This window comes from Sinocyclocheilus rhinocerous, unplaced genomic scaffold, assembly GCF_001515625.1.
Source record: "Sinocyclocheilus rhinocerous isolate Xijiao unplaced genomic scaffold, SAMN03320098_v1.1 scaffold1206, whole genome shotgun sequence".
In the NCBI taxonomy this organism is placed as follows: Eukaryota; Metazoa; Chordata; class Actinopteri; order Cypriniformes; family Cyprinidae; genus Sinocyclocheilus; species Sinocyclocheilus rhinocerous.
The window spans coordinates 284,839-296,359 of NW_015659931.1; the positions used below are offsets into that span (position 1 = coordinate 284,839).

General features: G+C 34.0%; 2 protein-coding genes across 4 annotated transcripts; one reads left to right on the forward strand and one right to left on the reverse strand.

Annotated features, from left to right (window-relative positions):
• Positions 1–1,833: 1,833 nt before the first annotated feature.
• Positions 1,834–5,026, reverse strand: LOC107724524 (high mobility group protein HMG-I/HMG-Y-like). Of its 2 annotated transcripts, none has more exons than XM_016533503.1 (5): positions 4,721–5,026; positions 4,048–4,146; positions 3,765–3,842; positions 3,211–3,258; positions 1,834–2,429 (listed from the first exon to the last, which is right to left on the reverse strand). In XM_016533503.1, exons 2-5 carry the CDS (start codon positions 4,135–4,137, stop codon positions 2,367–2,369), a joined length of 279 nt encoding a protein of 92 aa, XP_016388989.1. In that variant the 5' UTR covers positions 4,138–4,146; positions 4,721–5,026; the 3' UTR covers positions 1,834–2,366. The 2 variants fall into 2 exon arrangements, with proteins under 2 accessions (XP_016388989.1, XP_016388988.1); XM_016533502.1 differs by having other exon boundaries at positions 4,711–5,026.
• A 1,174-nt stretch (positions 5,027–6,200) lies between these two features.
• Positions 6,201–9,475, forward strand: tusc2a (tumor suppressor 2, mitochondrial calcium regulator a). 2 transcript variants are annotated; one of them, XM_016533498.1, is made up of 4 exons: positions 6,201–6,276; positions 7,474–7,685; positions 8,168–8,288; positions 8,802–9,475. In XM_016533498.1, exons 2-4 carry the CDS (start codon positions 7,537–7,539, stop codon positions 8,865–8,867), a joined length of 336 nt encoding a protein of 111 aa, XP_016388984.1. In that variant the 5' UTR covers positions 6,201–6,276; positions 7,474–7,536; the 3' UTR covers positions 8,868–9,475. The 2 variants fall into 2 exon arrangements, with proteins under 2 accessions (XP_016388984.1, XP_016388985.1); XM_016533499.1 differs by having other exon boundaries at positions 6,219–6,280.
• The last annotated feature ends 2,046 nt before the right edge of the window (positions 9,476–11,521 follow it).

Genomic DNA, 11,521 nt, shown 5'->3' on the forward strand with positions numbered 1-11,521 from the left:
ATGTGCACACTATCCATCCTAAATTCTATGTGATAGTCATATCTATGTTAGTCATTTTCAATACTATTTAGGGCAGATAGGGTGGATAGTATGCACATTGGGACGCAGGGATATTTCTTTAAATTATTATGATATAATAAAATATTAAATATAACAGTAACTATTAGTATTGTATATGAAAATGCACAAACAATTTGAAAAAGTATTTTTTATTAAGATCAACACACACTATAAATACAAATAAAGCCTATAAATCTAATACACATTTTATAACTCTAATATTGTATTAATAAAATGTCACACACCATATGCCTATGTAGGCTATTTACTGCTACACGGACAATCACTGCAGAATAAAGGCTGTTTCTACTGCTGAAGGGATTGACGTTGTCTTGGGCTTTTGTGGTCTGTTCATGACACCGTAATACCTGAGGCGAATATTTCAGAAGTTATGAGTACTTGAATGCATAAAATGCAGTCCAAAAGTGGATTAATATAGGCTATAATTTAGATTGCACGTTTGCTCAATATATGTATTTCAATGGAGTGTATAATTTTATTTTTTAGGGACCCTGAAAAGAATAAATCTGAATAAATCCTTGAGAAGCATAGCTTATTGTCACTGTTGTGATCTGTCATGTACACAGCTAGATGATTAAAATAAATAATTTTGAAATAAATATTCCAAAAGCACTTGGGTGTGGAGAACCTTGAGCTGATACCTGTAATGCAAACAGTCTTTTGAGTAAATGCTGTAAGAAGGTGGTTTGTGAATGTTATGTATTATTGGTAATATTAATACATTTCAATGATCGGTTTTTAAGGATATTTTTTGTTTACTTTTTGGTACCTTGAGTCACCACTTGATGGCGTCCTGAAGCAAAACCACCTGAGAACCACTTCTATAAGCCAAGCGTATTGGCCAACCATTACGTTTTTATCCTTAAATCTCTTTTTAACTGTGTAAGAAACACAAAGTGCTGTGCCAAATTCATTCCCCATTAGGAATTAGTACAATAAATGTCATCATGTAGTTCCAAAACACCAATCGTTTTAGCTGGAATGTCTTCTAACACAATACACCAGCAAAGATGTCTGTTTTCTGCCAATCAGTTTCAAAGTGCAATTTGTACCCGCAAGGTCGGTGTCAGTGATGGCTTCAAAATTGAACAATGCTTCCATAAACTTCAATAGTGACAAACAAACACAGAATTATACATCCAAATACAAATCTTTGCTATTATCCTCGATGCTGATTCCTGGGGATTCTAGTGGAGAACATCACATAAGCTGCTGTTAAAGTAATAGCTCATCCAAAAATGAATTATTTGCTGAAAACGTACTCATGCTCAGGCCATCCAAGATGTAGATGAGTTTGATTCTTGTTTCTCCGAATAGATTTGGAGAAATTTAGCATTACGTCACTTGCTCACCAATGGATCCTCTGCAGTGAATGGGTGCCGTCAGAACCATATTGTCCTCTCACACCAAAATTCACCCACATGTTTATTTAAAATTGTTCTGGGATGTTTTTTTTTTGTTGTTGTTGTAAGTGGTGTTTGATCTGTGCATATTTCTCTCCTGATTCAGACGAGATGGCTTTTTCACTGGAGGAAGCAATATTATGAATTACAGACTCATATTTTAGCCAAAAGCAACAGTTTGAAGTTACTTTTTGCTTCACAAGATGTTAATTAATGGACTGGAGTGGTGTGGATTACTTGTGGATTATTGTGATGTTTTTATCAGCTGTTTGGACTCTCATTCTGACGGCACCCATTCACTGCAGAGGATCCATTGGTGAGCAAGTGACGTAATGCTAAATTTCTCCAAGCTAAATCTACGTGCTCCCTCAAACCTGGCCTGTGTAGCTTATATTTGATTACAAAATATAAGAACCTGCCTTGAAACTAATTTTCACTGATGGTTGCACAGTAATATACACTAACAAAAAGCTAGGTAAACTGTTAATTGGTAAACTGTAAACAGCAACATTCAAAATGAATGCATTCTATGAGAACTATTAAGCCCATGATGTTGCACTTTAAATTATAGCTTGATCTAAATCTAGTCTACAACATGGACACAAAACTTACTAAACAGAACTACAAACAAAGCTTAAGTAGAAAAGCACCTCAGTCCAAAAGTAACTGGAAACACGTGACATTTGTATGCAGTGTGATTCTGATTTCTACAGTATATTTGATCTAATGACATAAAACTCATGTATTATGCAGAATATTACATCTATTACTGTCCTTTTGTGGCTGTAGAAAGATGTGAATGACATTCCATGTTATTCACAAGTTGGAGAGCAGACGGTTGGTTTGTTTGGTTGAGTATGAGGTAGTGCTCCAGTTAGATTGTTACTGCTCCTCCTCGTCATCTTCCTCAGCGTCCTCAGATGAGTCCTGAGGTTTTTCCTTTTCCTGTGTGAAACGCAATCAAACATTTGGAGATGAAATGCATGGAAGCAAAGCTTCTCTCTTGCATGCTATATTTGACATTTACAATGCCATTTTAAATAGAAATGTAAATTCAGCTTTGCATCAAAGAAATTCTTTCAGTAACTATTAGTATTTAGTATCTTCATCAGACAACATAAATACATATTTTCTACTTTTGGAACTGTGGTGTGCAAACTTTGCTTTTCCTGCTTGAAATTGTTTTTGTGGTTGAGCACCCACATTGAGCTTTTAGCCTGTTGGATGTGTGCACTTTGATTGCAATTTTAAAACATATTAAAATAGAAATCTGTTATCTTGAAAAATAATATTTCACATTACTGTTTTTACTGTATTTGTCATCAAATAAATGCAGCCTTGGTGAGCAGAAGAGACTTCTTTCTATAACACTTTTATTAATTATTTCAAACTTTTGACCAGTTGTGTACAATTACTGAACATTAACTCTCGTGCCAATTATGATTTTCTTTCTTCCATGAATGTTATGCACAGAACTTGATGCTGCAAAAATGCACGTTAAATATATTCAACAGGGCTCTGTGCTTTTAATGCATTGGCTAAGCATTCACATCTGCATACTTGCATAAAGTATAGATTTTTTTCCATGGTCAATATATGCTGCAAAAATAATATAATATAATATAATATAATATTATTAATATTATAATATGTCCAGATTTGTGTTCCTCAGAAGAAAGTAAATAATTATAGAATTTTTTGCACAAACTATTATTTTAATATGTACCTCTTTCTTCGGTTTCCCCTTAGGTTTGCTGCCAGAAGCCGATGATTTCTATTGAACAGAAAATGAAATTAACAAACAAACAATTATTCAAGTGTCACTCAGCTGTATGCAATAAGCCCTCCCAGGCTAAACCATTGGATAAAAAACCAAGGGCGCTTCTATTTTTTCAAATAATTTTCACAGGCCAATGTTGCATTGCATGGCAAGTGCACAGTAGAGGGAGCCTGTTTCTGCACATGACAACAGATGGAGGGGGCATTGAGTTCACTGAGGACTCTTGAGGCGGGAGCTGACAGTGCATCGCTCAGGGCTAAGTGGCTAACAGCGGGTCACCTGCATTTGGTCGGCGGATGAGCTGTCAACGAAAAACCTGCATAACACTATTCATAATTAATAATGCATATGTCTCTGTGTGTTTGCAAACCAGAGACAGCTGTGTTGTACTACTCGGCAATAGTGAGAAAAATAGTGTCTATATTTACATGGCTATGCCATAATCACACAAAGAGACTAATTATTCATAGTGTGAGTTAATTAAAAAGAAGAAGGCTTACTCTCTTGGATGGGCCTTTGTTTTTGCTGCCTTTTGGCCGACCTCTTGGTCTTTTCGCAGTTGGCGACCCACTCGATTCCTGCAAGAAAACATGTTTATTAAGAAGTTGCCTTAATACAATACTGTAATGTTACTAAAACTGGGGATGCATCAACTATATTGTTACTGCATCATTGAAAAATGAAAAGCCCCATGCATTATTATATTCTTTTCGCTCAGAAAGTAAACTGGTTTAATATTGATCACTAATAATTGATCACTAATAACGCAGTATTATATTATACCTTTGGATGTTTCCTTGGTCTTCCTCGTCCCCTTTTCTCAACTCCATCCTTGTCTTTAAGGGAGACTGTTTGTTTCTCTGAATCACTCATGTTTCTTGGCTGTTTAAATGGAAATTAAATTAATTAAACAGCCGCTTTTATATCCAAGGAGATGCAATTTGAATTGATAACATTACTGATTATCTATTAAAGTGGTCATATGATGCTATTTTAAAGATCATTATTTTGTGTATTTGGTGTAACAGAAATATGTCTTAAATAGAGGTTTACAATGAATTCATTAGCTAATTATAAACTGATTATTCAAACACAGACCTTTACAACTTAAATCAAGTATAAAAAGATCTAGATGCAATAACTGATTAAGTTTAAAGGAAGGATATATTGTGATCATTTTCAGGCATACAGCATTGAGGGTCTCTGGGACATTAAAACAATGCACAGTCAGTCTCATAAAGTTTAATAATTGCATTCATGTCTGTAAACCTTCTGGGTACTTTGGAAAATAACTGGTGTTGATGCACAGGCGAGGCGCTCAGTAGGTTATGCAACGATAAATCTATATGGAAGCCATATAGCGCGCGCTGCACTTACAGACGGACGTGCAAATGAGCATTACAGTCCTCATGCAACCATTTAAAACAGAACCAAACATTCACTTACATGCACTTACAGGAAAATAATGGTGTGATGCGCGCTGTTCTGTTCGGTGGCCCCACCTCCCGTACGATCTCTACTGACTGAATTAGAGCGCAACCGACCGTCTACCAATAAACCACGGTCTAATCCCGAGGTAAAGAGACGTCTGCGTGTGGAAAAGAGCGAAATTAACTCTGTCGCTTCCGATCGTATCGAGGGAGACGCGGAATAGATGCGATTAAAGCGAGTTCAGGAATAGCCGCCTGTCACTGGAATAAAAGGCCAATGGAAAAGCGGGATGAGCCGCAGGTTGATGGGAAGAGAGGCGGATCTCACGAGCCATATGCTGCATATAATGATTGTGACAAATTACTGGCGCCAAGTACAAAATCAACTTCAAGAAAAAAAGAAAAAAGAAATAAATAAAATAAATAAATCTTCATGCTTCTTTAAATAATATAATAAAAATAATATACAAACAGCTGCACAATAAATATATAAATAAAATAAACTACAGAGATAGATAGATAGATAGATAGATAGATAGATAGAGAACGCATGCAAATTACTTATACCAAGTATATTTAAACAAAAAAAATAAAAGTATAAAAATAATAATAAATGACTTTTACTTTTAATATAAATAAAACAACCAAAGTCGTCAAGCTTCTTTTAAAAATATAATATGCACATGGATTCGCAATAAAATAAATAAATATTAAAACTACATATGCCTAGATGATAGATAGATAGATAGATAGATAGATAGATAGATAGACAGACAGACAGATAGATAGATAGATAGAGAGAGAGAGAGAGAGAGAGATAGGCAGATAGAGAGAGAGAGAGAGACAGAGAGAGAGAGAGAGAGAGATAGATAGACAGACAGACAGACAGACAGACAGAGAGAGAGAGAGAGAGAGAGAGAGAGATAGAGATAGATAGATAGATAGATAGAGAACGTCTAACATGAAAATAAAATAATAATATTAAATTAAAAGTAATAAATTACTTTAACTTTTTAAATAAATAAAAACAAAAAGCCTAAATTACACAAAATAAATAAGTCGTCATGCTTGTAATATAATATAATATAATATAATATAATATAATGTAGTAATGTAAAGTTTTTGTTTACATAATATATGTATGTGTACTGTGTATATTTATTATGTATATATAAATACACACATACAGAATATATTTTGAAAATATTTAAATGATAGATAGATAGATAGATAGATAGATAGATAGATAGAGAACGTCTAACATGAAAATACAATAATAATATTAAATTAAAAGTAATAAATTACTTTAACTTTTTAAATAAATAAAAACAAAAAAAAGCCTAAATTACACAAAATAAATAAGTCGTCATGCTTGTAATATAATATAATATAATATAATTGTATATTATTTCATTTAAAAAAAGAAAATAAATAATAATACCGTTACGTGACTGGACCAAGGGGCTCTGGTTTGTCGGTTCTTCTCCGTGACCGGGCGCGTAAATGTGACGTTGTCAAACTACGTCATTGTGCTTGAAGACAGCAGACTAGAAGAATCAAAACAATGAGATTTACATGATCTGTATGTATGTGTTTTATGTTATCTTTTATTTGAATGTCTTCTGGAATGAAACCGAATCGAACCGATGAACTGAAACGCGTGGTAGTCGTGTTTTGTTGTGTGTTGAATGGCTGTGAATGGCTTATGTGTTGTTTACATCGCAAACAACTCTAGAACATACAGCCTTATTAGTGCAATAACATTTTGAGAAAAAAATACGTGCATTCGTACTGCAAATATATTGGATTTCAAAAACTTGTAAATAGTGGTTAGTTGTGAGTATAATGCTGGTTAAAGTGACGCTCTTTAGGCATAATCAGCTAGCTAGCCTGCTAACTAACTGGGATTACATCTTTAACTAACTGGGATTACAGTTTTAACCAGTGGATCTGTGTGTTTAGGGACTGTTGAGAATGCTGGTGTATCAACAGATGATGAAAAACTATTTGCTATTTTTAACATGCTTTATTCAAATAGTAGATTATTTGGTAAAATACGTGTATGATTGTGTTTTATATACATTATATATATATATATATATATTAGTGCTGTCAAACGATTAATCGCATCCAAAATAAAAGTTTTTGTTTACATAATATATGTGTGTGTACTGTGTATATTTATTATGTATATATAAATACACACACACATACAGTATATATTTTGAAAATATTTAAATGTATATATATTTATATTCTTATATTTTATATTATATATAAATATAATTAATATATAAACATAAAATTTTTCTTAAATATTTTGATCAAATAAATGCAGCCTCGATGAGCAGAAGAGACGTCTTTAAAAAACATTACAAGTCTTACTGATCCCAAACTTTTGAACGGTAGTGTATGTATGTATGTACAGTATATATATACATTTGTTTTTATTATCATTATTTCTTTGTTTATTTATTTATTTTTGTCCTTAAAAAGATAACTACACAGGTCATGTGGTATGTTGCATTTCCTATAAAAGTTACCATCCACAAAGGCAGTTTTTACTCTCATCTGGTGCTTGGTGAGTGTTCATTTTGGACCTTGCCTCCAGGTATTACAGTCTATAAAAAGACCTGACCACAGGTTCTTGCTCAGAGTTCAGAGAGCTAGTTCAGCCGCAGCAGTGCTATGAAGCCACACCAAAAGCCACACAGGCCCAGATGCATTACCATATGTTGCCTTTATGGCAGAAGTCTGTAACATGCTCTCTGTTTTCCAGGACTGAACTGACGGGATCTGCTGGCTGCTGCACCTCCTCTACAGTAATGCGTTGTCAATAAAAATGGGAGGCAGCGGATCCAAAACCAAAGGAGTCTGGCCTTTTAGCAGCTCAGGAGCTGGAGGAGAAGCTCCCGGTGAGGTCAACGAACAGTGTTTAGCACGTCTACGAGGCTCCAAGAACGCAACACCGTTTGTCTTTACAAGGAGAAGGTAAATGTTCAAGTCGAAAACCTTTCAGATCTGAGAGCCGTTTAGTTTAGTGTGGTCAGTTCTCGGTGGTCTGGGCCATGTGAAGTCATTCTCATGTCAAGAACACGTCATTTTTCACCTCAAAACCAAGAAAAAGAAATAAGAAGATATATTTCGTTTATAGAACGACACATTCTTTGCTTAATTCATAATAATATAACTTAATAAATCTTAACTCTCATCATTCAACACCATTGAGAGAAATGGTATTTACAAAAACAACAGTGCATTTCAGTCATTCTCAGTTTGTGAGAAAGTGTGCTCAAATGTAATAATGCCCGAATCATTCATGCATACATACATGCATGCATAAATAAATATTTCATTTAAAAAATTTATACAGACTTCATATTTTGTGTACATTTTAAATTCTTAATAATTTCTTGAAATGAGACCTGTATGTGTTTTTGTGATATTCATCCAGCTGCTGTTTGTTGTTGCAGTTCCTTGTATTTGGATGAAGATGGAGACCTGGCTCATGAATTTTACGAGGAGACTGTGGTGACCAAGAACGGCAGGAAGAAAGCTAAACTGAAGAGAATACAGAAAAATCTTATACCTCAGGTGAGAGATACATGGAAATATTTAGTGCAAATTGACAGGATCAACTCAGGAAATGAATGATTGTAATTTATGATGATTAAGACATTAGATTTGATATGAAACTTGATTTGGCTAGTCAGTAGCACATGAAATATATCATTTATTATGAAATATTTTTGGTCAGCTTTTCAGTAATAGAAAGACACCACATAAAATCAAATGTGTATCTGCTAAAAATAGGCTTGTAGCCGAAAAAACATTGTCTTCAAGCCTATTTTTTTATTGTATTATTTATTTATCGGTCTCTTATCTAAACATTTATTTATTTATATATATATTTTTCTATTCATTCATTCATTATCTCTCATCTTAACATTTCATTTACCTTCATTCATTCATTCATTCATTCATTATTTGATTGGCTATTTGTTACTGGTCTCCTATCTCAACACATATTTTTTGTTTGTTTGTTCCTGGTGTCTTTTTTTTTATATTCAAATTTTTTACAGTATTTTTTATATTTCATGTCTACAGGGAATCATTAAGTTGGATCACCCACGAATCCACGTCGACTTCCCTGTCATCCTGTGTGAAATATAAGCACACAGACTCTGTGGGAAGTGACTCTAGGAGCGTCACAATCAGACTAGACTTCCTTCCACCTTCGGTGTTCTTCTGAGAGGATTCTGTTACGACAGCGAGGGTGTTCTGCCCTTCACGTGGCTTTGACCAAAAACATGAATCATATTTTCTGATTTGTATTCTGGAGTTTAGACAGCAGACATACAGTGTCTTGTCTTCTGTGATGTACAGCAAGGAATGCATGTGCAATGAGAGCGTGTGAGTATGGAGCCTAAAGCAGTGCAGGGATTGTACAGAAATCACTCGTGTTTGTTGATGTCGACCAACTGCAGTGTGTTTATCGTCGTATTGTATATTATAATATTCTGTTGTATCAAAGTCTGACTCTGTTTGTTGGGTTGCAATCCACGTCTGCACTTTCTTCTCATTTATTGTACAGTAAATTATGAGTTGATATACTTGAATAAAACAAACGTGTAGCAGATTACACGGTAGTAATTATTTATGTAACTCAACATAAATGTTTATAATAAAATAAAAAGACAGTCACAGTTATCCATAATGTTAAGGCGAAACAAAATATTCAGTGAGAAAAGATAGTGCTGAAAAACAAATTGGAGATTTATCGGCACCATATCAGTTATTAGTCGATATTAGAATATTTTAATGCAATCTGTATCAGCTGATATTGGATATTTAATTGTGGATATTTAACATATAATCTTTAGCAAATTTCAAAATAAATATCTATTTTTTCAAACAGTACATAGTGTTGTGACCAGTGGTATTTTAGTATCACTGATATACTATTGCAGTTTTTGATGATATATTTACTTAGATTTTATTTAGTTTTCATTTTAATTTTAGTTAAAGTTTTAGTGTCTTTTGTTGTGTTTTTGTCATTTTTATGACTTTGTTTAATGCCTGTATAGTAAACTAACTTACACTAAACAAAATGAGAAATGTTAAGCTGAAATAAAATACGTTTTTTAACATCTGTTTTATTTTATTATTTTATTTTCAATAATGAAAATGTGTTTTTTTGTTACGACGTTGAAAATTCACAAGTTTTTAGCATTTTGTTTTTTATTTGTTTAAAATAAATAATGATTATTTATTATAAACATTGTGGAGATTAATAATAATCATTTATAGTCATTATTAATTCATTCAATAGTATGGAATTTTCATCTATACTATTTATCAGTTTTTGTCCCTGATAATTAAAGTAGTTATCTTGTCAGAACCTCACTATTGGTGCAACACAATGTAGCTGTAATACAACAGAAAAAGATTTTTAAATATTTTTCTAATAAATTATAGTCCATTTTTTTTAAATAATTTATTTTGGGTTGTGAATTGAAAATGCTGTCCCTCTCTCGTATTTAGTTTATTTTGGCTGTGGGTTCTGTAGTTCGCCTGGCACCGGGGATCTGGGTGTGGTAGATGGTGAAATGTCAGAGGTTAAGCTGTTTTCAATGTTTCCTCGCTTCTTTGAAGTTCACCGCTGGGAGGCTTTCACTCCCGTACAGTGGCTTGATCTCCATCGACATGAGATAGACGCTTTATCAGAGCCAGCCAGGCCCTCAAAGTTTGGTTTCATTAGAAACAGATGCCTGTCTCGATGAAAATGACTTCACTGGGAATTTTTGTCCCACCCATGTGAATGAAATACAGGAAGCTCCAACAGGATGCCATGTCTGCGCACAATCATTGACACTGATAAGAGAGAATAAGCTTGGAGGGTTTAAGAGAGAATGCGTGATGAGACATGTGAAGGTTACAGCGGCCCTCAGGGGCTTCTGCGTGTGTGAAAGTACTGTTAAAGGAACAGATAACCCAAAATTATAATTCTGTAATCGTAAACTCACCCTATAATGCTTCAAATGTATATGACAGGGCCGTAAGTAGTGACCATAGGCAATTAAGGGGACAAGTCCCACCCCCCAATAATTACAAATAGCTAAATTGTCAATCAAATTAAAGTAGGCAGGGCTAACCGTGAACAGATTGATTCCAGAAAGAGAGAGTTAAAATGAAAGTTGCGAAACATTAACTGACAGTAATATCCAAAGATGCAAACTACTCAACTTTTTTTTCGCAAACGGCCGTTTTGAATTGAAAATATGGTTTCATTTATGTGATTCATGTAATGTGATGAAACATGAAACGTATGCGTTTCCTACATATTAGGCATTGCAAACCAAAAAGTGCACGTGTGGATATTTTAAAGCAGCACTATGTAACTTTTTCTGTGGCCAAAATTTGCAAAATGTATATAATGAGCGAGCACATCATGAATTCATCTTCCAAACCGCGTTTTTTTCTTATTCCGAATCACTACGGTACACTTATAATAAGTACTTATATTTGGACTATTGTAGCCTGGTCGGGTCGTCACTGCTGCGGAGTAACACATACCTGCGTGAATCGCCATAGACATAAACTTAGAGAAGTAGCTCCGGTTGGAATGTTCTTCCGCGGGATGTGTGCAGTTCTGTTTATTAACCGCTAGAGCGCCAAAAGTTACATAGTGCTGCTTTAAAATATTAGCCTACTTCTCAACTATTTATATACAATGGTAAAGGAAATTCTATGTCTAATTCTAGTTGGGAAGTAGGTTAATCATTTAAAAAAATTTGTGTGTGCACGCATATATATATATATATATA